Source organism: Nycticebus coucang, chromosome 17 (assembly GCF_027406575.1).
Source record: "Nycticebus coucang isolate mNycCou1 chromosome 17, mNycCou1.pri, whole genome shotgun sequence".
Taxonomy (NCBI): Eukaryota; Metazoa; Chordata; class Mammalia; order Primates; family Lorisidae; genus Nycticebus; species Nycticebus coucang.
In genome coordinates this window covers 92208-119239 of record NC_069796.1, presented here as the reverse complement: position 1 = coordinate 119239, position 27032 = coordinate 92208, and the positions used below count along the sequence as shown (strand labels likewise).

Here is a 27032-nt window from a genome sequence, read left to right as displayed (position 1 = left end):
AAACATCTTACAGTAAGTACCAAAAGGCAAAATTTAAACAACTGTATTAGAAGCAATGGGTTTTAAAAAGCAATATTTACTGTTTTTCAATTGATTGAAAAAAGCCCTCTATACTCAGCTGGGAAAGTTGGATGTGGACACAGAAGAAAATGAAAACCTTAAAATGAAGATCACACTGGGTAGGAAATGGCAACTTGTGGAGTAGCTCATCACTTGGGAAAAGCACACTGCTGAGCTCTTACTCCATATCAATTTTACTTTCTCATTTAAGAATGAAAAAATTCGGGTGGCACCTGTGGCTCATAGGGGTAGGGCGCTGGCTCCATATACCGGAGGTGGCGGGTTCAGACCCAGCCTAAAACTGCAAAAAAAAAAAAAAAAAAAAAAGAACGAAAAAATTGTCAATGATTTCTAAGAGGTCACATAGATTTCAACCATAATTGCCTTTATGTGAGGCTGCAGTCTACAGAACATACACATTAATCAAAGAAAAATGGAGGTAACATGGCATAAAAGCTAAATATGTATAAAGAAACAAAGTTTAAATAATGAACAAAAAGTTAATTTAGTTAAAGTGCTGTAGTTCCAATCTCTGCTACTTGTATGACCTTGAGGAGGTTACTCAACTTCAGTTTCCTTATCTATAAAACAGTGATGAAAGCAGCTTCTGCCCTCATAGGTTTGCCATAAGGATTAAATGAGCTAATCCATGTACAGGACTTAGATTAGTACATGTCACAATGTAGGTGTTCAAGAAATGCTAGTTATTAATTATCATTATTACAAGTAGACTCTATTCATATCTAGAGCAAATACATGGGATGAAAACATTTGTGGCAACAGTTACTGTAAAAACTAAGTATCTAGAATGTAGTTAACCAATTAAGTTACTTTAGTTGCTTTCAACATAGCAGAAATCTGCTCTCCAGACTGTGTGGCGAAATGCACTTCAGCAGTCCTTTCTACTACTATCTGCAGCCCTTGGTCGAGGGCTGTGGCCACAGCTCCCTGAATGTGGTCAGTACCTGCCAAGAACATTACACACTGATCCTGCCTGACAAATGCATTCTCTGCATCTTTCTCCTTTTACTGACATCAGTTTTAGCCTTAAATTAAAAAGCCTGACTGACAATCTTTTCAAAATCCTTATCACTGTAAATGATAGTACCAAGTTCATGTGCAATTTAAGGCAAGTCCTTATCATCTCCACTTATTCTTTCTGGATACATGTATTTTATGGTATATTCAACTCAGTTGTCCAGAAGCTGCTATCCCAACAGACACACCTCCTACACCACAATTCCTCTTCACTCCTCTGTTGCACACATCATCTGGCCACTCCTGTCACTGTATGTGCAAAGCACCTTCCTTAGAGAACAAGTCACAGAGAAAAAAGAAGTCCACAAAAACTAAAATCTGACCAAAACATCCACTCATTCACATCTCTGGAATCCAATGGTTAGGAAAAAAGGTAGTTTGGTATTTTCTCTTTCTGCTTCTGTTTTTTTTTTCTTTTTTTTGCAGTTTTTTGGCCAGGGCTGGGTTTGAACCTGCCACCTCTGGTATGTGGGGCTGGTGCCCTACTACTTGAGCCACAGGCACCGCCCTGTTTTTTTTTTTTTTCTTAAGAAAAAATGTGTTATGAGTTCTTTCTAAGGATAAATCATTATAATTATCGTGAAGCTTGTTCTAAGAGCAACAAAACCAGTAAAAAATAAAGAGAAAAATCTAGCTCAGCAAAGAAAGCATTCTGGGGTTGATAAAAGTACTCTAAACAGTGTTAAATAATAGTCAATTGGCAGTCTGGGCTTAAGACAGGGGTCCTTAAACTACAGCCCACAGGCCACATGAGGCGGTGTGATTGTATTTGTTCCCATTTTGTTTATTTACTTCAAAATAAGGTATGTGCAGTGTACATAGGAATTTGTTCATAGTTTTTTTTTAAAACTATAGTCCAGCCCTCCAACGGTGTGAGGGACAGTGAACTGGCCCCTTGTTTAAAAAGTTTGAGCACCCCTGGCTTAAGATTTACAACTTTAAATTTTTCTTACCACCATCTCTTGTAAAGACTGATAAAAGATTTCTGAAAACACAGTTATAAAGATCCCTGGTCAGCTCTTGGGAAAAAGAGTTCCTTTTTTTTGTTTTTAGTTGATTTTTAAATATTTTTGTAGAGACAGAATCTCACTTTATTGCCCTCGGTAGAGTGCTATGATGTCCCAGCTCACAGCAACCTCCGACTCCTGGGCTTAGGTGATTCTCTTGCCTCAGCCTCCCAAGTAGCTGGGACTACAGGCGCCCACCACAATGCCCAGCTTTTTTTTGTTGCAGTTTGGCCAGGGCCAGGTTTGAACCCGCCACCCTCGGTATATGGGGCTGGCTCCATACCCACTGAGCCACAGGCGCTGCCCAGAGAAAAGAGTTCTTTAAGACTGAGGAATAAAAGATTTGTTAATTTAATACAAATAAAACTAGTTAAGAAAAGAAAAAAATATTTCAGAACCAAACCTCAATCCTCTAAAAAGGACAATAATATGGTCTACAAGATTTACAAAGGTAGAAAATACTGGAAGCTTCAATACTAAATTTCTTGAAAAACACCAGCCTTCCTAAATAGATAACAGGCCACACATAAAAGTTTAAGTTAAAAAAAAAATTAAAATAAAAAATAGAAAAAACCCCACAAAGACACAAAGAAACAGTATCAAATATCAAAATACTGTTTCTTTCCCAAACAACAGATTAGATAAGAGTTTAGAAGAATGATACAAATTGTGCACAATGTCCCTAGCTGGTGGAAAGGTACTTGAGATAGAAATATTTTTAGTGAAAATTTGAAACAAAATCATATTTCTGATTAAAATAAAATCATAACTCCACACAGACAATACTGTTGGAGGTTCTGACAGTCAGATGTGAAAATACACGTCTGACTAGCCATGACCAGATCCTGCCTCTACAAGTGACACTTGACTACAGTAAAAACAAAAGCAAAGCAGCAGTGGCAAAAGACCCACAACAAAACAAAGACATCACGACAAACAGATAAAGTAGTGTATATCACAAGTGGCCTGGAATTTTCTAGGTAATTCTGGCATTCCTGAAAGCGGGGAAAGGGCTAAAGAACAAGGAAGGATCAGAAATGATGGAGGAAGTGTCCCCTATTGAGGGCTACGACAGCATAGCAGTCTGCATCACTGAACAGGATACATGTAGTATTCTACAGTCAGCTTTGACATTTTTAGTTGTTCGGTAAGACTGACTTTATAAGTGGGGCCTTACTGCCTTATTTCTGAAGTTGTTAAATCAACCTGCAGTCAAATACTGCAAAACAGATGCCATTCTAGAGGTCACACAACATTTAGGTGCAACAAAAATCTTTTGTTGGACTCCAAGGTTTGAATTTCTGGTCAACATACCTCTAGAAATTATTTGTTACCAAATTATTGTTTGAAGCAATATACTATGGTGGACAAAACAATTTTGACTATCACTTACTGGTTATGTAATCTTAGGTCAATTACTTAACCTCTCTGAGACACTGTTTCCTGATCAGCAACATGCCTCTTCCTCATTAGGCTTTTTTTTTTTTTTTTGAGACAGAACAGCATCACAGCTCACAGCAACCTCCAACTCTTGGGCTTAAGAGATTCACTTGCCTCAGCTTCCTAAGTAGCTGGGACTACAGGCGCCTGCCACAACACCCAGCTATTTTTCTGTTGCAGTTGTCATTGTTACTTAGCTGGCCCAGGTGGGGTTCGAACCCACCACCCTCGGTGTATGTGGCTGGTGCTGTAACCACTGTGCTATGGGCGCTGAGCTCTCATTAGGTTTTAAAATTAAAGTGCCTATAAAAGAGTGCCTTGGACCACTTCCAGCATGGGGTGTAACTCTATGCATGTTACATCCTTCCCTATTTCTTAAGAGGAAAAAATTAATAGAAATATTGATATATATAATGCTAATTTTTTCAAAACATTTACTATTAGGTAACATTAAAAATAATAAAGATTATTTATATTTATTGATAGGCAAAGGTTTTCAGAGGAGATTTTTCATATGGAAATATGGAAGACAGGAAGTGTGCACCCTAAGAATAAGTGCATGTGCACATACGTATATGTATATACACACAGATACTCAATATTTCATAAGAATTTTAAACATTTAATCCCAACAGAGCTAATGTAGGCAATATATTATTGGAGTTGTAGAAAGCGAGGTTTAGAGAAAATCAGAAAGCAATTTCTCCAGGCGGGCAGAGCTGGGAGATGTGCAGGAAAGAGCTGAACACAGACAGATTCCATAACCCACACTTAACCATGTTAATTCTTAATGCAGGTTAAGTAAGAAGCAGAAAAAAAAAATTTAGGTAAAACTCTCCTCTATGAATCTCTTTCTGTATATGTATGTGCAGATGCCCATGCACACAAGAATGAAGTGTGCATGTGACAACCCAGCTCGGCCAGACCAAAGGACACATGGAAGCAGAAACACCACATGTAGATGAGTTGACAGGGCAAGTCTGAGCACCAGAATGATGAGTTAAGGGTAACCCTATAGGCAAACAGAAGCCAACACAGCAGATGAAAGACAGAGAGAGGGAGAAAGAAAGAGAGGGAGAAGAGCTGGGAGGCAAGAGGAAAAAAAGAAAAGACACAAGACTCAGACATTTTGGGGTACAATAAAAAGTGCTTGGGTTTTATACCAATGAGCATGATAAGAACCACAACAAAGATGTGAATGCCATGAAAAATCAGAGAGGGAATGATTAATTCTAGCTGGGGAAAAGCTTCCGGAGAGTGTGGTATACAGGTGTGTCTTGAATAAGAGGCAGAACTGGGCGGCCCCTGTGGCTCAAGGAGTAGGGCGCCGGTCCCATATGCTGGAGGTGGTGGGTTCAAACCCAGCCCCGGCCAAATAAAAAAAAATAAATAAATAAATAAAAAAGAATAAGAGGCAGAACTGAGTCTTCTACATTGGGCTTTAGGCTTTATCAAGACTGTGGACTCAGAATCAAGGGCTACTTTTATGATGCAACAATTGAAGTGGAATTAATTGACTTACTTCAGATTTAAAATAGGTTTAATATCCTTTTGAAAAAATTAAAAAATATTTTTTTGATGTAGACTAGAAATGAAATCTTCTAGTCCAAAGGTGAGTAAACTTCACCAAGCACCCACTGAACGTGGCATCAAACTCCCCCACCAAGAACTCCCTGAACACAGCATCCATACTCCCCCACCAAGTACTCACTGAACACAGCATCCACACTCCCCCATGAGCACTTACTGAACACGGTGTCCACACTCCCCCATGAGCACACACTGAACACAGTGTCCACACTCCCCACCGAACACTCAATTACTTCTGTGCTGCCCCTAAGTGCACAGGGTAAAGGCCCAGAGTATTATTGCTGATAAACAGCCAGAGAAACCCAATCTTTGTCCCTGTTTTCAAGAGGTAGGGGTAGACTGTGTAATCTATGCTAATGTGAGAAATATCCCCTTCTCAACTATCAGAATGATAAGACTCAAGTATGCTGTGGTCACTACAGCTCTCCCAACTACAAAAGGAGCACACCCCTAACCAGCAGTGTGCAAAGGTAGACAATTTCGCTTGGTGGGGATCAAAATAATGGAACAAAACTCTTGAATTTACTATTTCTATTGTGAATAATCATATTTCAGTTAGAAAGAGGCTTTTCCCATTCTATATTGTCAGTACATGAACATATTAGTTTTATTAGGAATTTATGATGAAATTTATGAATAAAATCCTATCAAATAATCATTTACAGACAGGTTCTAATGATAGAAAAACAAAGGAGCATACTAAGAATAAGTGATCAATTTTCGCAAAACATAAGATAAACTGAAAAAGTAAGTTTTTATTTACTTTAAAATAAGGAAACTCAGTCAGGACTTGATTTTCTTTTTAAAAAGAAGAAAAGGTTCTTCCAACTTTTACAGCCAGACCTGCCTCACATGGTGACTGTGGCCACATGAGCCCTGCCCAACACTTGAGAGGAAGCTGGGGAGACTACAGAAGTGAATTCGTATCATCTTTAATTTTAATTTAAATCCAAATAGTCACAGAAAGTGAGCAGCCATCACATTACTCTAAAAGCGTTATTATCTTACTAGAATTCTCTTATTATAATTTATAAATAAAATGAAAAGAAACTTGAAAATTGACTTGCAGGCATTAAATTAATAATAGTAAATATCAGCTAAGGGGGAAAAGTAGCATTTCTGATATAAAAGTCAGAGCATTTTCTAAAAGTTTGTTTTCTTCCTACAGCAATTACAAGGAACCTGTCAGCAAGGGCTTTTCCTAAGCCTTGCAACAATCAACAGAGCACCTACCAGGGTCCCGTTCACATCCTGGCTTAGGCTCTTTATCTCCCCAACGATGAAGGCCACCAGGTAAGTGCTCATCTTCACACTCTCAGAAAACTCGTCCAGAATGAGTCCATCTTCCATCAGGACTGAAGATTTCTATGCAAAGGGCAAAGATGACAGTTCTGCGACTTAGTGATGATGACAGATAAACCAAGAATTCAGATGGGACATAAGTGGGGCGGGCCTGACATGTCCTAATCCTCCACATGGGTTTCTGGAGCCAGCTTGGATTCATCTCAGCCTGTCCTTCCATCTTTCCTCACAGGGATACACTGATATACACTGAGGATGCTGAAGATCCTTAGGGAGTTTTTAGTCCCAAAGATGACTTTATTTTATTTTTATTTTTATTTTTTTGGTTTTAACAATGGTTAATATTTTACTATATTTTCCAATATGTTTTGTTTTGGCTGAAGTATTTTAGAGTAAGTGACAGACAAATGACATTTTATTTGCCAATGCATCTGTATGCTTCTTTTAAAAAAAAAAAATCACATTTCTTACAAAAGGCCAATGTGGTTGCCATTTCTAACAAGATTTACGGTCACGACTCAATTTCATCTAATATCCTGTTCATATTCAAAATTCCCCAATTATCACCAAAACATCTTTTGCAAGTTCAAAGTAGGATCTAATAAATAATCACACATTTCAGTAATTGGATATTATGTCTCAAGTCTCTCTCTTTTAACAGTTTTATTGATGTATAATTGATAAACAAAAAACAGGAAAAAAAAAGACCCCAAACCAAAAAACTGTCTATGGGTATATGGCCCACTACCTGGGTAGAGAACACACCTACAAACTAGACTTTAACCTTACAAACACGAACTATGGGATCTAGTGGTTTGCACCCCACATTAATCTGAAATTAGAAAACCCTGCGCATGTGGAAGGTACACAGTCTGATGAGTTTGGATATACGTGTACCCTCACAAATTCATCGCCACAATCAAAGTTATAAACGTATCTATCATATCCGGAAGTTTCCTCATGACCTCCTGCTTTTTCTTTGGTAAGAACACAGAACGTAAGATTTAGTTTCTTATATATTTTTAATATGAAATACAGTGTTGTTAATAGCCAAAGATGACTTTAAATAAATGTAAGTTAACAGTGATAATAGTGGCCCTGCTTCTCCCCTCTATGATACCCGAAAACCAAAACCTCCCTATGACAAGGGAGTGATCTGCTCTGCTGCTAGCAGTACATCCAGGGAAGGGGGAAGTGCAGCTGGGCCCCCCAGGACATGAACCACAGGACACCCCACAGGTCCATTCTGAGTGGATGAAGGTGGGAAGTCTGCAGCAGACGGAGACAGGGTTTCCCCATTACCAGTGAGGATAAGTTTTGGGATCCTAGGTTACTAGGCACCCGCTTCTCTTAGGAGGAGGTGAAGAACAGGGCTAGAGTGCAACTTAGAGCCTCCTGAGTAGGAAGCAGACATCTTCTGCTGCCCACAGGGCTGGTTCCACAGCCTGCTGGGTGTGGCTGTCCTGCCCCTCCCACAGGGCTCCAGGAGGTTGTCAGGCTGCACACAGACCCACAGTGTCTGAGGACCCCTTGCTCTGCTTAGCTTGAAAATAATTCTGCTTGGCTTCAAGGAGGCTGCTGTTCTAGCTGTCAATCACAAAAACAGTGAGTGCTCATTTACCAAGAGAACATCAAAAACAATCAAAATTCAACACCATCAAATAGCCCCGTTTATAAAAGCAAATTCACCCTGCCTGAGGAAGATGTCTCTGATCTGGTGCCGGTCAGGGCACTGCCGTCCGCATGACCTTAGTTCCCAGCACACAGCACACGCTGCTGCCACACTCCACTTCTGGCAGGTTCTCCTCCTCATGTACTTCTCAGGTGACTTTTTAGTTGTTCCCAACATATACCTTAATTTTTATGTAAGTATTTTAAGGAAGAATATGAATGTATATGATTTTAAACATTTTCAACAGCAGGTTGGCAAAGAGCAGATCAAGAAAAAGACTCACTCAGAGGCTTTACACTTGAGGAGAACAGTACCTTGGGCATGTTTGATAAAGCAGTATACTGCTCATCTCTTATGATCCTGATGATAAAGGTGGCTTTAAATGCTGGTTCATCAAAACAAGGAAAAGCAAATCTTGCTGCCAGAGGTTCAAACTGAGTTGCTGCGAAGTACCTAAAAGAGATGCAAATTCAATGCACAAGTTGCTGAGCACCTATCTGTAAGGTTCTGGGGATACTAAGATAAACATGGTACAATCCCAGTCCTCAAGGATCCTCAATCAAGGGGGAAAAGCAGAGTTATATAGAAGGGACAGACTGCAAATCATGTCCTAACAATGGAAACAACACCCTGGGAACAAGGGATAGGCAACAAATTCTAACTACAGGTTGAAGACACTGTAAGGAAATTGGTACAAAATCTGAAGAGGGCCTTAAAAGATGAGTATTTGGAAAAGCAGAGAAGAGTAGAGAGTGGGCAGCTCATGGAGGGCAGTGGTGGAGTGCAAGGCTGTGCTCTCATCCAGTGTGGCTTGAGATGGCCAGAACACAGGTGCAGCTGGCCACTCAAGTCTTGAAAGGTTTCTGATGGCAGATCAGTAAAACGAGTGGCCGGCCCTACCTCACCACTTGTCACCTGTGCAGACTCTGTCTCACAATAGTAAACCTCAAATTCCCAACTTGCACTTTTATGAAGATGGAAACAACTAGATGGTCCTGTAGTATTCCTGTTTCTTTTACTCTCTTAGGAGATGAACTGAAAGTTTTCCTCCCCTTCCTGAACAGCAGAGACAGTTGAGAAGCACAAAGAAAGGTCCTCCATCACAGGCTGAGGGAGAAAGCATGAAAAGAAATGGGGGAAACGCCGACTTTCAATTAAGTAGAGAAATAAAACGTGTCTGCCTTTCAGAGATGACATAAACACGGTCGCAGAGCAACCATCACAGTAGGGGGCCTGCTGGGCCTGCCAGGTGCTAGCCCAGGTGGTACACACTATGTGTGCAGCTGCCACTTTGGAGACAATAGCTTTACTTGCTCAGTGCTTAGTTTCCACTGTTAGAAGTGGAAGAGAAAGAGATTTGAAGTAATAACAAATCAATTGTGTTCATGAACTCCTCCTAGAAAAAAGTATTACATTCCTTTCCTCCTTGCTAAATGTCACTATGGTCACTTGCACAGGCCTCCCCTTGAGAAGCTGTGCACCAATACCAGCCTAGTATTGGTAGGAGGAGTTCCTACTTTTTCTAGGAGGAGTTCATGAACTTAATTGTCATGCCTTGTACAATGACAGCTCTGATGGCCATTCCAGAACAAAAGTTCCAAAATTGCTTTGAAGGGTGGACTAGATGCTGGCATCAGTGTATAGCTTCCCACGGGGAGCACTTCAAGGTGACCACAGTGACATTCAGCAGTGAGGTGTGAAGTAATTTTTCTAGGGTGAGTTCATGAACTTAACTGTCTTACCTCATAACTCTACAATTAACCAGCCATAGACTTTGGACAGATCAGTGACCTATATCTTGATTTCCTCATTTGTTAAGTTAGGGTTGCCAGAGGATCCCCTGACCAATAATCAAAGTCTTTGTTAGAATCAAACAAGATTACTTGTAACAAAAACTACCTGTCCCATAAAGTCCTTCGCAGAGCTTTACTGCAAGTGCCAGACAGCTATGACTCTTTTTCCACACTTAAAATTATTGTACTTTAGAAAAAGGTAAGGATGTGCTCAATAACTATTTCTGCTGGGTAAACTGCAAGAAAGGCAGCAACTAACACTTTTGAATAAAAATTCTATTGTAACATTCTAAGATAAATGAAATATTGTTATTAAAAGACACCCGTGACACATAAGAGTCGCTTGGAAGGCTGCTGCTTGGTGATCCTTGCAGTTTCCCATCTGTGCTGAGTAACTTGAAGCTTTTTCTTTCTTTGGTGAGTATTAGCATGGCACGTCCTCAAGCAGTGCTCAGGACAAACAAAAACCAGCTAGGGGGACAGGGCAGAGAACTGAGCACTTGGGATTACATGTAAGGGAAAAAGCTGTGCCCTGGGGACGCAGCACATGGGCTGGCTAAGAACGCAGCCACTGCTGTCAAAACGACCTTGGATCTGAGTCCTCTGCTACCTGCCAGCCGAAAGGTTCACCATGAGCTCATTTACCTGCCTCTTCTTCCTCACTTGTGAAATATCATATTAATATCTACCTCAGTGAGTTAACAGGATGAGACTACACACAAGTTTGGAACAGTGACTAGCACTTCAGTTTTCAGTGGATACTGTCCATTATCATCATCTGGTTTTAGGAAAGTGCATGTAAAGTTCAACATGGCATGTGGGAGTTGGGAGAAAAAACAGGGGCCAGATCATGAAAGGTCTGTCAGAAACAAGGGACAGCTGAAACACAGTGGTCATCCAAATTTGTTTCCTAGATTTTTAGTATCAGTTTGTGATCAACAACTTCTAGATTTAACTCCAAGGTTACTGACTGTCCCCGCCTCTTAGGTCACACAGATGAGACTCCCTCACCACAGCAATGACACTTACATACACCCTGATTTTCCAACCAACAAGGATTATGCCTCCAGTCATCTACTACTTTAAATATTTATTCTATTTATATCTCAGATGAGGAAAATGCATAAAAACTTCTCTAATAGAACGAAGCAAAATTAAAAGACAAAAAAATTGCTTTGAATTACAGTTTTCAGGCATCCTGAAAGGTTTAAAAATCTTTTAAACTTTTAGTTGGCACCGTATGATTATGTGGGGCATTCATTTTACTGGAACAAGTAGGTTCTAGTAAACATTTTGTGACAGTAGAGTTTCATAGTTGATTTCAACAGATTTTAAAATATTAACTTTTTATTACTCATTTCTTAACTTTAAGAAACCATAATCCATTTTTCTGGCATTTTCCACAACTCAAATCAGCCCATTGTAAGATGCAACAGGTGGTGGGCGGCACCTGTGGCTCAGTCGGTAAGGCGCCAGCCCCATATACCGAGGGTGGCGGGTTCAAACCTGGCCCCGGCTGAACTGCAACCAAAAAATGGCTGGGCGTTGTGGCGGGCCCCTGTAGTCTCAGCTGCTCGGGAGGCTGAGGCAAGAGAATTGCTTAAGCCCAGGAGTTGGAGGTTGCTGTGAGCTGTGTGAGGCCACGGCACTCTACCGAGGGCCATAAAGTGAGACTCTGTCTCTACAAAAAAAAAAAAAAAAAAAAATACAAAGAAAAAAAAAAGATGCAACAGGTGGCCACACCAAAAACCCTTTTCTGCTGCCACCTGACAAGAGTGACAAATCCAAGAATTCTAGGAACAATAATTCTGTTCAAAGACACGGCCAGGGGACTTCTCTTAAAGGTCTGTTTCCACACTAAGAATGTTGTTTTTATGTCTATCCTGTATTTCCCAGAGATGACAGAAAGCAGAGAAGGAACAGTAAGGTCAAGAACCCCCAAGTGGCCACTGTGGCTATAACTGTGCTCCGTGCCAAATTTCAGTGGGAATTGAAATGAGAGTCAGCATGCCAAATTGTGTTAGAAGTATTACATAAAGGGAAAAAGCAAAAATTACTTGTCTGGAAAAAAAAAAAAAAAGGCTACACATCTTGCTTTGTTTCTGTCCCCATTTAAGAAGGTTCGAAAAATTTCCTTGAGATAGATTTAAGGTATTTATTTCTAACTACTTCTCAATATATCAGCATATGTTAATATCAGCCAAACAGACAACCTTAACCAGTAATTTGGATCAGTAACCAGTAATTTGGACATTAGTTTACAGAGCAACAAGAGAAAATGCTGTGCCTGCACACAGTAGGTGTAATGGGGCTCTGTGCATGCAACAAGTGTAACAAGGCTCTGTACACACAGCAGGTATAACAAGGCTCTGTGCACATAGCACTTGAAAACTGACGTTATCCTCCTTATGAAAAACTCGCATGCAGCACGTGCTGCAGCTCCCCAGAACTACACTACACGCTATGAATGCCTGAATACAAGGTATATGGTCCAGATAGATAACTGAATAATTTTTTTTTTTGGAGACAGAGTATTACTTTGTTGCCCTTGGCAGAGTGCCGTAACATCACAGCTCACAGCAACCTAACCCTAACCCTCAGCCTCCAGAGTAGCTGGGACTTCAGGCACCCACCAAAACACCCAGCTACTTTTTCTACTTTTAGTAGATATGGGGTCTTATTCTTCTTGCTCAGGCTGGTCTCAAACTCCTGAGCACAAGAGATCTGCCCACCTCAGCCTCCCAGAGGGCTGGGATGACAGACATGAGCCACCGTGCCTGCCAAGGGAGCTGAATAATTTGATCTTTTTTCTTCTGAACCAAATTAATTCTCTACTAGCCTTTTTTTTTTTTTAATGTCCATCAGAAATGCAAAATAGTCAGACTGGCAATTAAAAAAAAACAATACAGATTAAGGGTACTAAAAATGGTATGTGTAAATAGATACTTCTTCATCCCTTCTTCTCTATTTGACTAGTCCCACTTAAAAGTTCTGCACATTAAGAAAACAGGCCTTAAAATACAAACAGTATCTTGTACTCTGCTTCCTGCAGAAACTTGTGAGGTGATGGGAAACTAGATTCACCTTACACAATATGAAAAGCTCCAGATGACGAGCCTCTTTTTGTGCAATCTTTACACAAATCTACCTCCTTCCCCAGCACACCCAAACTATCCCATGTTATGTATGCTCAAAGCTTTGACTAAGAGAAATCATATATCCCTCCAAATCACCACTTTACTATCTTGTACTAACTTTTTAAATTAAGAAAAATGACAGTTAGTGTCTTGTGTGGGCACAAGGAGGCCATCACAGAGCACAGGACCAGGGACACAGGAGAGCTACATACTTTTTCTCGTTGTTTTCAGCTGTGTAGGAGATTCCATAAAACCCATAGTAAGAACTAGATATATTTGCTGAATACTCTATCTTCAAGGTATAATTGTGCCCCATTAGAAGGGCTTCCGGGGCAACAACAGCAATTTGTTCATGATATGGATATTCCAGGATCTCAACTTGTTTTTCTTGGCTTGAAACTGCTGACATAAAGGTCACTCTTGATATATTATGACCTGTGCTATGAAGAATGATATTCCATGTGGCCTGAAGAGCCTGAACTGAAATTGTCACAGAGCCCTTGAAAGTCATCGAGGTCAGGTTTGGGTGCAGGCTGAGCTCATAGTGCAGGGGCATGACGGCCGTTGGAAGCCTGACTCGTGCCCAGGGAAATGGCTTCCCATTTGTTGCGACTGGCTGAATGGACTCCAGGGACTGGCTCTGTTTGTGGCAGCCTTCTTTGGTGAAGGTGCATCTGGGCAGCAAGTAAATCACCACGATGACAGACACAGCAGCCACCACAACAAATGCACAGACCACCATGGACCTCGCAGACAGTGCTGAGCAGGCCCCGTCTGGGCTCTGCCTGTAGCTGGCCGAACTGTTCCGAAGACCTGAGCTTCTGTTCATGAAGGACATGCCCAGCAGCTTTGCAGATGACTCATAATCCTCCTCATCCTCGTCCACCTCATGCTCACCAAGTCCCCGCACCAGCAGCCGGGAACCGCGGGGCTCGTATTCCACCTCATCAGGCTCTAGCGGATGCAGACAAGGCTCTTTGGCTAAATCCACCACATCTGGTTCTTCCTCAAACATGCTGTTTTCAATCATATTCCTGGGGAGCTGAAGCCGATCTAAAAAACCAAAACAGGACAAGGAATGGAGTTAGAAACAAAGCTCACGATAACACATATTCCAGCAAGACCACCATCAGTTTAAGAACCTTCTTTAAATAACTAAGACATATTTCCATCTTAGAGCTGAATTAAATAAATGGGAAGTCATGAAACAAGAAAGCTAAATAAACAGGCTAGGATCAAAATAGGGCAGCAGAGATTAAATGCTAACCCCTTTACACATTCCTGCCTAACAACCTGGGACCCTATCCAGGACTTTTGAGGGCCCTGCTGTGGCCTCTGGCTGTGTCTGCCCCCAGGGGCTTAGAGTCATTATAACCAAAGGGATGTGCCCACTGGAATCCCTGCCCCCTATGCAGTTTGGGCTCTGGGATACCAGGAATTCCTCCTCAAAAGGCCTCAAATTTGTTTCAAGGGTGTTTATGGGCTTATTCCCTGAGTCCCACTTTTCCTGGTGCCTATTCCTGGGCTGGAGGGGCAGCTACCCAAAAGAACATAAATACTGGATGAGCTTAAAATTCAACCTGTTTCTCACACCCCAGCCTCAGAGGTGTAGCTCAGCCCTACCTGTGTTGGCCACACCACACACCTCAAGTGTCATGGGCCCTGGGTGGGGAGCAGGGAGTTCTTTAAGCCACACCAACCATACCTTCCATTCCACCAAGAATCACTGAGAATAAAAAGGTTCAGAAAGTAGGAGTAAATAAGCCCACACTTCAGTAATTCCTAGGATTAGACCACTCAATGTTCTTTATTTAAATTCATAGAATTTTAGCTTTTAAGGAATCTCAAGTTATCAAATTGAAACCATTAACATTTCCCTTCAAGGTACTTTATACAAATCATTTCTAACCTTCACAACAATTCTATAAAATGGTAAGTATTCTAGTTATTTTACATATGAGAAAACAGGAAAATTACAATGGGTTATCTTCATAAAGTCACACAACTACTTAGTCATAAAACTGACATTGGAGGCCAGGTCTAAAAACATGATTCCTAATCTTTAGGTTCCTTCCAATAAACCTCACTTCCCCACTCAAACTGACCCTATGAGGTGTGAAGACCCGTGCCCACACAAGAGATGGCACGCAGGCAGGGAGCTGCTGAGAGCCACTCACCACCAGCATGGCCAAGCTGACTTAAAGCCACCTAGGACTGCACTATTCAACCAACTGAACAGTGGCAACTCATAGTCCAAACAACAAGCACTAAGATTATGGTAAAATTCACAGTTTGCTACTCAAAGTGCTGCATGGGGCCTGAGGCCCAGCAGCAATTGCAGCATATCGTAAGAACAGCAAACTCTCATGTCTCCTCCCTACATGTGAGTTTTAGCAAAGCCTCAGGTGACTAATGCGCCCTAAAGTTTGAGAAGCATGATGATCCAAGCCCCATGCTCGGATCCCGCAGCACTCACTGGGTGCTCACTGTCCCAAGCACACACATGGAGGCCAAGCAAGGCTGCACCTCCTGCAGTCTTCCACATGCCCTTCCCTCTCTGTTCTCTTCCCATCCCCGTCCACCTGGTGAGAACCTGCTATTCCACAACTCAGCTTAACCTAGTACAATATGAATTTAGAAAGGTTATCTTTTTAAAAACAAAAAATCATCTCACTTATCCATTTCTGCTTTGGAGTTCAGACAAATCACAGTGAGGCTGCCTTTTCCTGCCTCCTCTAAGCCTGAACTTTGTACAAGTTATACTTCTTTAAAAGTCTTCTTTGAATAAAACTTTTAATCACTTCCTAGGTACAGGATTAGCAAGCTGCCATCCATCCACTCTGTGAGAGGAAGGGCCATAACACCCTGACTTGGGGAATTTCATCTCCTGAACTTCCAATAGTGACCCAACTTCTTGCGACAAGTTTTCTTTTGATAGTTGATTGTGTTTGGTTCACATACTTCACTGATAGAAACTACAGTATTTGAAATTTTTATTTTAGTTGTTTTTAAACTTTTAATGGTTATAAATTTTCTGTGATACTTTTTTAGTGCCTGGCACAATGCTACAGATTAAGCTGCTTAATTTTATTTAAAAATATCTTCAAGGCCTTTTTTGACTTTTGTTTTAACTTCACGTGGGGTGACGACACTCTCTTGAGCATTTGCCCCTCAGCTCTATTTTCTGTCAGACCCCATGCAGACAACAAGGGTTCTGGGCAGTAGGATTTTACTTAATAAATTTCTAAACTAAGGGTAGAGTCTCAGCTTAATAAGAGCATTCCCATCCCCGAATTCTGTCCCCTTAGAACTTTTCTGTTGTTTTTTTGATTTCTCAGCCAGGCCCTGTTTAAAGCCAAGGGGTCTTCCCCAGCCTGACCACCAAGCTGCCCAGCCTGACCACTCAGCACCTGCTGTCTGTACATATTAATGTCACATCTTCTGACAAGAGCTTAGTCAGATGCCAGCCAAAATCCAGACAGCTGACTATTATTTAATACCCAGTGTTCCCCCTATATAGACATTAATCCCTCAGAACGGAGCGCATCAGCCTATCTGCAATCACTTACTGTGCATTAGAAGCATTTTCTTCATTGCAAGTTAAATATCAAATCAAGGGAATCATTTTTATCATAGCAGCCCATGAAGACTGCACTTCCAGCCTATTTAAGAAAATGTTGGTTTGAGTCTTAAGTCTGTGCATTCAATTTAAACACATTAATTTCATCATTGAATTTAGCATTAAATTGTAATGGAACATACAACCACTCCTTGCTCTAATGGGATTTACCCCTCCTGAAAGGTGGGACCCTGAAGCAATAGGGAATTGTCTAAAACCTCTTAAATCCCTATGTACAAGCTAACTATAAGCCCAAGGCAAAAAACCTCCTAGTTGAAATGTTTCAGTTTTAAATAACAGAGGCCCATGTGGTTATCTGAGAAAACTGAAGACATTTCTTTTCATCAAACACTGTGAACTCCTGCTCCACAATGCTGCCTGTGGAGCAGTGCCAGTCCGAGCACCATTTCTCACCATCTGTGACAGGACATAACATAGAAACTTAGTGTTCAAATGTGTTTAGAGTAATTTTATATCTGCTGAATTTGCTGTTTAAAATGGAACTTATATTTTGCATGCCTTTTTTCATATCAATTTTCTAATGATAATTTTTTAGTTGCTACAAAATTTCTGCAAGGGAGTAAAAATTTAAAAAGAAAAAATAAAAAGAAACCCTGATTCTTCAGCAAATTTGAGAGGCATTTAGACTGTCATTATATCCTGGCTGAGATAAAGCTCTTCACTGTGACAGCAGCAGTGGAGACGAAGAGGAGGGATGATGACAAGTCAGGCTGATGAAGAAGAGCCAGCAGCAACTGGCCCTTGGGCTGCAAGGCGAGGTGGACAGAAAGGGAAAGTCCACGTCAGCTCCCTTATACACACTCTGTCTTGAGTAACTGGAAGAAGGAATATTATTCACAGAGACTAAGAATGTAAGTTTTCATACTTTATTTTTTTCCTGGAGTTAAGGAAAGAGTGAGAACAGGATTATGAGATGGCACTCAGTATGGGATATATTTGATACACCTTTGAGAGAACCCAGTGGAGCTGTTTGATTAACAGAGCTAAAATCGTGGTTCTTCTACTGACTGCTTGATCTCAAATAGGTTACCTTCCTTAGCCTCAATTTCCTCGTCTATAAATGTGGAAAATAGCATTATTTGATATAATTGTTACAAGGATTATGTTATGTGGGTCTAGAGCTCAAAAGGAGGATTTGGGTGGAGAATGCAGATTTCTGAGTAACCTGGGAATATGTGATAATTAAAACCATGCAGATGGGAGAGTGTAAAAGGGAGACAAGTCAGGTGAGTGGGCAGAGGAAGGAGTGGCTAAGGGTGAGGGTAGACGGGACTGGCACCATAACGAGGAGAGCAGCGTCCCAGAAACCAAGGAGGAAGGGCTTCATGAAGAAGGAAGTGGTCAGCACTAAACGTATTAGAAAGATCAAATAAAGTGAAGCCTTGAGAGAGGCCACTGTGTTTGGCAACCAGGGAGCCAGTGCCCACTTGGAAGAGCTTCAGCAGGGTGTGGGGTACAAAGCCTGGTCCCAGCAACCCAAAAAGGGAGCAGAAAGTTAACAACAAAGGGAAGGACTGCTGACCAGTCTTTCAAAGTACAGAGTTGTTCTTCAAGGAAAAAACATAAGGTCAAACTAAAAAAAAAAAATTATGAGGTAGAGAAGAACTAAATCTTTTCCTTTTCATCTGTGTTTAAGATGGGAACAGTTTATGCATGTATTTCTATGGGGAAGGAAAAATAAAGACAGAATGTGGAGGTGGAGGAATGGAAGAGGGAAGACAGAAATGTGACATTAGAGGGACAGAGAGAGTCTCGAGAACTCCAGTGGCAGGGTGGACTTTGCTGGAGGCCAGATGTGCCCTTCCTGCAGACCTACGGACAGGAGGCAGCGACAGAGAGCCAGGTCCACCAATGGGAGATGACAAGGAGCCGCCTGCCCAGAGCCAGAGGCCACTCTGGGACAGGTATAGGGGCTCAAGGACAACAAAGGCCAGATGCCGTGGGGAGGACCAGAGATACATCACACGAAGGTGTGGCAGAGCAGCTCAGAAAACCCAGTGGGTTGTCAGGCCACAAGTCTTGAGGGAAGTAATTTTTAACCTGTTATTTGATATAATATCATCAAATATTATATTGGGTCTAGAGCTCGAAGGAAGGATTTGGGTAGAAAATGTAGATTACACCATCTCATAATCCTGTTCTCACTCTTTCCTTACCTCAAAAAAAAAAAAAAAAAGAATATGAAAACTTACATTTGTGTGCTGTGAGAGGATCTTACATGTATTATGAAAACTTTTTTTTTCTCTCCCCCATTATGAAAACTTTTAAAGATCATTAATTAAATTACTTCAAAAGAAGTTCAAAGTACATTAAGAACTTCTTGTTTTTGCTCCTTTTTTGGATAAACATAATTTAAGTGTGCTGTGGAAATTTAACTATAGGTTCAAGTGTGCCCTGAGATTAAAAAAGGTTGAAAAACACTGCTCTATGTATGGTATGACCAGCTCAGGTCTAAAAGAATAAAAAGTTTCTTGTATATATTTTACCATAATAAAAGATAAATAAAAAGGTTTTTAGAAGTAGAGGCAGATCCACATGGGTCAGATGTGTGGGAGGGTGTGGCAGGAGACAGGGGCACAACACAGGGGTGCTGAGAGAGCCCTTTGCTCACAGAGGGCTCAAGTCAGAGGACAAGAGGAAAGCAAAGCCATGACAACAAGGTGGAGAATAGCAAAGACAAAAAGGTGCAAACCTCCCACATGCTTTGACCACTTTAAACTATCGTTGTATTATCTCAGAAAGTGAAATGGAGTGTTCAGTCTTTTTCCAGACTGGGTGAAATGGAATGAGTGGGGAATTGGTTCAAGGAACGCCTCACCCTGCCCACGAGGACACCAAGTTGCAGGAATGTCACCTTCCTTGTACAGGATGAAAAAGCGTTTGTATATAACCTTTGCACATGCTCCCAATGCTGTGAATCATCTCTAGAGTACTTGTAATACCTGAAATAATGTAAATACTTTATAAATGAATGTTATACTATATTGTTTAGGGAATAAGAACAAGAAAAAAGATTCAGCAGAATATTTTTGCTAGAAAAAGAAATACAAATAAAAAGAGTCTATATACGTTCTTCTGGGGCCCCATGACACCTTTACACAAAGTGAAATGCTCCACATGTCGGCGGACAGCGTTTAAATCTTCTGGATCATTTGCAAGTGGAAACTCCAACTTATTTCCATAGTGATAACTAATTAATAAATAAAGTGACTATTTCCCTAATAAGAATCTCTTTCCAATCAAAAAAGATTTTATTTTAAAGAAAATCAAGCTTAAAAAGAAAAAGAAAACACTAGAATTTAGAACACAATAAGTGATTTTTTTTCTATATATAGGTCCAGATGGACAAAACATTACCAAATCCCCCTAATGTATATGCAAAGAAAATCTCTTCCTCTGCATCACAGCACTCATGTTAAGTTACAAGCTTAGAAGCACCATTATCCTCCTGAAAGGCAGGAAGGGCACACACAGGTGCTGAGATGTGCCTAGGCCACCCCTCCTGACAGCTGTCTGCTCACACCTCAGTGCACAAGCAGAGCCATAAAACACGCCCACAGGAAGCCCCTGTGTGTTACTGCTCCCCCCAGTTCCCCAGTGTACTGAGCCTTTTCACAAACCATTTTAATCTTCCAGTGGAGAGGCCAAGATCATGACCCTAGATGCAAGACCAAGGCAGTCTTTCTCTATTGCTGGGAGTTTTGCCTCTGGTGAGAAGAGAGAAGCAAACAGTTGACAGGTGGAAGGCAGGGAGCTTGAAGAGAGCCGGTCCAGTCCACACGCATCATGAACTCACTCCATTCTCCTTGGAGAGATTACTTTTTACTTTTCCCTTTCAAGTTATCCCTAAAGTTCACTTCAACACATATGAAAGTGTAGAGAGGGACTTCCAGTACGACAGAGAAATTGATATTAAACTATTACTCCTCTCATAAACCACCATCAAAGTAGACAAAATGATGCAACTGGTTTCATATCCTGAGTAACACAGCAAGAATGCGACCTCTGAGAAAAGATGAACCCACATTCACCCTGGTTTTCCTCCTAGGAATAGCTGGAGTCCAAGGAGGGCATGGCTGGCACTAACTAAGCCTAAAACCAATCCCCAGTAAAATGCACAGGGAAAAAAGAATTTAAGGATGAGTCTTGCTGAGTTAGAAGAGACTAAAAAACACCTTGATATTTCCACAGATCTGCCTTAACAACTGTTTAAACCAAGCCTACACAACGTGATCAGCCAGTAAAAAAATAAATGCTGCCTATTTAAAAATAAATAAGCAGGGACTTTACCTAACAATTGCAATCCGTGTAAGCTGGCTTATTGTACCCTCAATGAATCCCCAACAATAAAAAAAAAAAAGAGAAAGAAAATAAAAATAAATAAGCAAGCAATCACTATACAGAGAAATTTTTAAAAATCCATCATCTCTACAATATGGCATCAATACTGCCTATTGATAATTTTTCATATATAAAAAAATAGTAGACATTTAATGAAACAAGAATATATGACCTTAAGAAAAAAATACATCGGGGTGGTGCCTGTGGCTCAGTCGGTGGGGTGCCGGCCCCATATACCGAGGGTGGCAGGTTCGGGCCCGGCCCCGGCCAAACTGCAACCAAAAAATGGCTGGGCATTGTGGCGGGCGCCTGTCGTCCCAGCTACTCGGGAGGCTGAGGCAAGAGAATCGCTTAAGCCCAGGAGTTGGAGGTTGCTGTGAGCTGTGTGTGGCCACGGCACTCTACCGAGGGCCATAAAGTGAGACTCTGTCTCTACAAAAAAAAAAAAACATCATTAGAAACTGACCTTATATTTAACAAATCTTTAAAGTAGCTATTATAAATAAAAGAGTACCAGAGGAAATGTGGTTTAAAAAGAAAATTAAAGAATACGTAAACAGATGGTAATCTCAGCAAAGAAATTTAGACCATATAAATGAACCAAATGAAAGGAAAGAAATGGAAATTCTAAGACTGAAAGGTTTGGTAACAAATTTAAAAGTCATTAAACAGACTTAACAGCAAATGGAAAACAGCAGAAGCATGTTCATAAACTTTGACGTATTATTAGAAATTACCAATTTAGGAAAGATAGACAGGAACTGAGGAAAAATAAATACAGAATTAGGGATCTGTAAGACAATATCAGATGGACTAACATGTGGGTAAAGGAGCCACAGAAAAGAGTGAGGAATCAGAAAAAATATTTGAAGAACTAATGTTAAAATTTTATTAAGTTTGATGAAAAACACCATTTATCAGATCCAAAATATTCAGCAAATCCCAAAGAGGATAAGTATTAAAAAAAATCATATCAAGGCACATCATGGTCAAACTGCTTAAAACCAAAGATAAAGAGAAAATCTTTAAAAGAGCTGGAAAACATGGTACTTGCAGAAAATAATATAACTTCTCTTCACAACAATGTGAGGACCAGAAGGTGATACAACATTTTTAAGAGGCTGGAAGAAAAAAAAAAATAGCAACTCAGTATTCTATATCCAGTGGAAAAAATATCCTTCAAAAACAAGGGTAAAACAGAGACATTTTCAGATGAAATAGCAGATGTATCTTATAAGAAATTATAAAGGAGAGTCTTCAGAATAAAGGGAAATGATACCAGATGGAAACTCAGATCTCCAGGAAGAAAATAATAATACTGGAAATAATACATAAGTGTTAAAAAATAAAAATATACGTTCTTTATTTCTTCTTATAATTTCTTTGAAAGACTATCTTTAAAAATTACACACTTAAAGGCCCAAATAACATTGAGAGCCTTTTTTAGAAGTCTGTTTTTCTATTTTCCAAATATGTAGAGATTGTTTACCTAATCCTAACATATATAGAAATAAAAGATATAACAACAAAAACACAAAGAATAAGAAAATGAGTAAGAGAAATGATATTAAATTATATTTACTAATTGAGAAGGGAAAATGGGATGTGTTAAATGATAAATACGAGGTAGAAAGTAGAAATGAGAAGGATGAGGTATACAACGTGAAGTATGCACACTGACCATACACAAAGCATCAGCCCCGAGTAAAACACTGAAAAAGTGATTTTAAGAAGGTGCAGAGTTAAGAATCTAATAGGAAAAATAAAATACAATGCTAAAAGTACCCAGGAGGAAGTCAGAGTGAAAGAGAGAAGCAAAAAAACCAAAGAGGTAAATGAGATAGTGACAAACAGTAAACTCAAACCCAACCACACATTAATTATAAATGAGTTAAACATCCAACTAAATAACAGAGACAAACAGACTAGCGAAGCAGAAAGAGATTTTTTTTAATGATAAAAGGAAAAGATTCAATAGGATAAAAAAAAAACCTATCTTAAAGAAACAGATATTTAATAGTTTCTGAATTCACAAAACAGGAAATGACGAAACTCAACAGAGAAACAGAAACATTCACAACCACAGCTGGAGATTTTAATCACCTTTTTCTTCATAATTGATAGAGTAAACAGACAACAAATAAGGTATCTGAATATCTAAACAATAACAACCGACCTGACAGTTACACAATGTTAAACCAAGTAACTGCAGAATATGTATGGAATATTTACTAAGATGGGAATCAAGTAAAATAAATCACAATCAACTTCAAAAAGACCAAAAGAATCTAAAGAATTTAGAGACTTTTTGTTCAACCATAATAGAAACAATTAAAAAAAATTAGTAAATTAGGTAAACAATCTCTAGATATTTAGAAAATAAAAAACAGACTTCTAATTAATCCACTGGGGCTCGGTCCCTGTAGCTCAGTGGTTAGGGTGCCGGCCACATACACCAGGGCTGGTGGGTTAGAACCCGGCCTGGGCCTGCTAAACAACAACAACAACTACAACAAAAAAATAGCTGGGCATTGTAGCAGGCGCCTATAGTCCCAGCTGCTAGTCCCAACTACTAGGTTGAGGCAAGAGAATCACTTAAGCCCAAGAGTTTGAGGTTGCTATGAGCTGTGATGCCACAGCACTCTACCAAGGGTGACATAGTGAGAGTCTTGTCTCAAAAAATAAATAAATACATACATACATAATCCATGGGGCAAAGAAGAAACCACAGGAATTGAGAAAGAATTTGAAATGAATACAATATCAAAATTTGAGAGAAATTTATTTCTTTAACTGCCTCTATTATAAAAAGGTTTAAAATCAACAATGTAAGTTTTCCTAAGAAGCTAGAAAAAAATATCAAATTAACCCTAAATAAGCAGAAGAAATAATAAAGAACAGAAATCAATAAAACTAAAAAAAAAAAGAAAAAACAGAAAATTAAAGCAAAAAATGCTGCTGGATGGTAGGAAAGCAGTGTTCTTGGCTCTAACTCACATTCTCTTACAAACTAGACAAAAATCCACATATATCAAGGCCTGGTGGATCTCCAAGACCCATTTTTCACTTCTCTTCAAAGTCCAGTTAGGTTAGTTAAAGGGACAAGTCAGAACTGGGTCATTAGAGACAGAGGTCTTCTTAACAAGCCCAACTATCTTACTTCCATCCCAATGTCAATGCTGATTATGCCCCAATTTAGGAAATAATATATTCTGCTCCTCCTCTCAAGTACAAAGCTAGGGAAATTTCCGTTGTAAATCTAAGTAGTTAAAGGGAGTTAAAGACCTACTACTATTTAAAGAAAGGCTGTCATGAGACTATCAAAAGTACAAAAGCATTCTTAAGTAAAAAAATACTTAACATACATTTCTGTATTTGAATGTTTATACTTTTTTCTTTAAAAAGAGAATTCTCCCGGGCAGTTCCTGTGGCTCAAAGGAGTAGGGCACCGGCCCCATATACTGGAGGTGGTGGGTTCAAACCTGGCCTTGGCCAAAAACTGGGAAAAAAAAAAAAAGAATTCTCCCTTTATTTTAAGTGTCCATTTAAAGTTTTTTTTTTTTTTTTTTTGAGATGGAGTCTCAATCTGTCACCTAAGTAGAGTGCCATGGCATTATAGCTCACAGCAACCTCACACTCTAGGGCAGGCGTCCTCAAACTTTTTAAACAGGGGGCCAATTCACTGTCCCTCAGACTGTTGGAGGGCCGGACTATAGTTTAAAAAAGAAAACTATGAACAAATTCCTATGCACACTGGACATATCTTATTTTGAAGTAAAAAACAAAACGGGAACAAATACAATTCACACCACTTCATGTGGCCCGCGGGCCGCAGTTTGAGGACACCTGCTCTAGGGCTCAAGAGATCCTCTTGCCTTAGCCTCCCAACAACAGGTGCAAGCCACAAAGCAGCTAGTTTTTAGTGACAGGGTCTTGCTCTTGCTCAGATTGGTCTCAAACTCCTGAGGTCAGGCAATACACCTGCCTCAGCCTTCCACAGTGCTGGAATTACAGGCATGAGCCACTGAGCCTAGCCCAACTCCATTTAAAATTTTAAAAGAGTGTTTCTGAATGCAGGGTATAAGGGAGGAAGCCTCCTGCAGTAGTTGAGGCTACAGCTCCGTGAAAAACATCTGAATCTCAGAGAACCAGGGGCCAAACCTAAACATAAAATAGCTAAATCTGTTCTCTGCTCTCAGCCACACTCCCATCCATCTGCAGAGCACACACAACCACAAACAGGCACTGTGCCTGCACTGCCTCTGACCACCACCTGTCACAAATATCTCAGTTCTCTCCAGACATCCATGGCTGTTGTTGCCACGTCACTTCTGTGCCTTTATTCACACTTCACTCTCCTTAGCCCATAGGCCTGTCCTTTCTCTGCCTTTATTACATTATTACATTATTAGATCTTTTCACTTTTTAAAGATCAAGCCAACTATTCTCCAAATAAATGTCTTACTCTGACCAATTCCCCTTTTCTTTCTTTTCTCCCTAGAATCCTACAGCATAAATATTACTGCACAAAGTTTATTTTTAGGATACTAAGGTCATAAGAACTGTACTAGACAAAGAAAAAAAAAAGAACCATAATAGATACATGCTTAAATACACCACCCCCCAAAAAGAAAAATCCAGTAAAACTCCCACAGATATTAGTATGTTCACTTTCCCCCCCATGGTAACACTTTGGACAACTGAGGAAAAGCAACTTGATTTATAGTAAACCTGACATTACCTAATCATCATTGTAAAGTAATCCTGCCAACTTGCAGGACCACCCTGTACGATCTTGCTTCTTGGTAGCCACTGTATATAGTCTTGTTTATAATTAGACTGTGCTGTATTAATTATGATGGTTGCCCTGCCAATGTTCTACAGAGGCTACAGGGAGAGATCATTCCAGAATTATGAGTCAGCTCACTGTCTCCATGGTACATACCACTGGCAGTCTCTCAAACCTGGAAAATGAAAGCCGTGCACACTGTTTGCCTATACACCTTTTCAGATTCAGGATGAAATACTTAGTTCCAAAACCTACTCCATATTTGCTTTCCTAGAATAATGGGTACATTTTAATCCTAGTAACTGTTTATTAAAAACTATATGCTGAAGGAAGGAAAGTTTAGAAAAATCTTAAGGCCTGGTTTATCCTATAGAGAAGAGAATTTCTGCATAAGTACATTACAATTATAAATTTTGCTTCACACATGAGTAATTCTTCCAGAGACGGGTTCTTATCTCATTCATGTTTGTATTCCTGGTGCCTACCAGGAAGAGGCCTGCAATAAAGCTGAAATGAAAGTAGCACTAATCCAACACATCAAAATTAAGTATTAATTAATGAAAATTACTCCCATGTCCTCACACAAATGCTTTTATTGAAGGCTTGGAAGGAGACAGCGTTCATTGGTCAGCTAAGGCTAAAACACTCCCTGTCACACCTGCTGTGGGACTGACTCTTCAACCTGTCGGGCCCTGCAGTGCCCAGTGACAACAGGGCCCAAGTCACTGCAGTTTGTGCCTACTGGACATTCAGCTTTGAGGCCACTCACTATATTTCCTCTTCTTTACTCACAGTTGGCATATAATTCAAGTCAATCATGGTTTAGGAAGCATAAACCCAGTGAAGAGAGAACCCAGGATTCAGTCCTGGCTGCATCACTCAGCATATGTTAGAAGCTCAGTTTTCTCAACAATAACATGCAAGTAATCACTGCCTGGTAGACTCTGGTTATCACAGAGTCAATAAGGGAAGCCAGTCTCACTGCTTTGTAGACTATCAAGTGCTATGTTAATAAAGTTTATTACCACTATATTAAATAATTAGGGTAGGAGCTTCAAAATCATAAGTAAATTAACATATCTTTTAGTTTTAGCCAAGCTCACAAGTATTTCTCTTCAAGATCCGTTAGTGTTAGCAGTGGTTCTCAACCTTCCTAATGTTGTGACCCTTTAATACAGTACCTCATGTTGTGGTGACCTCCCAACCATAAAATTATTTTCGTT

The 27032-nt window shown here is 40.1% G+C and overlaps 1 protein-coding gene across 2 annotated transcripts in view; it reads right to left on the bottom strand.

Annotated features, from left to right (window-relative positions):
• LNPEP (leucyl and cystinyl aminopeptidase) overlaps positions 1-27032 on the bottom strand; it is a 139027-nt gene that overhangs the window by 47877 nt on the left and 64118 nt on the right. For both annotated transcript variants that reach the window (XM_053566715.1, XM_053566716.1), the window contains exons 2-4: positions 13252-14092; positions 8424-8562; positions 6369-6500 (exon numbers count right to left, since the gene is read on the bottom strand). In XM_053566715.1, the coding sequence (XP_053422690.1) occupies positions 6369-6500; positions 8424-8562; positions 13252-14092 (1112 nt within the window). The remainder of the gene's footprint in view (positions 1-6368; positions 6501-8423; positions 8563-13251; positions 14093-27032) is intronic.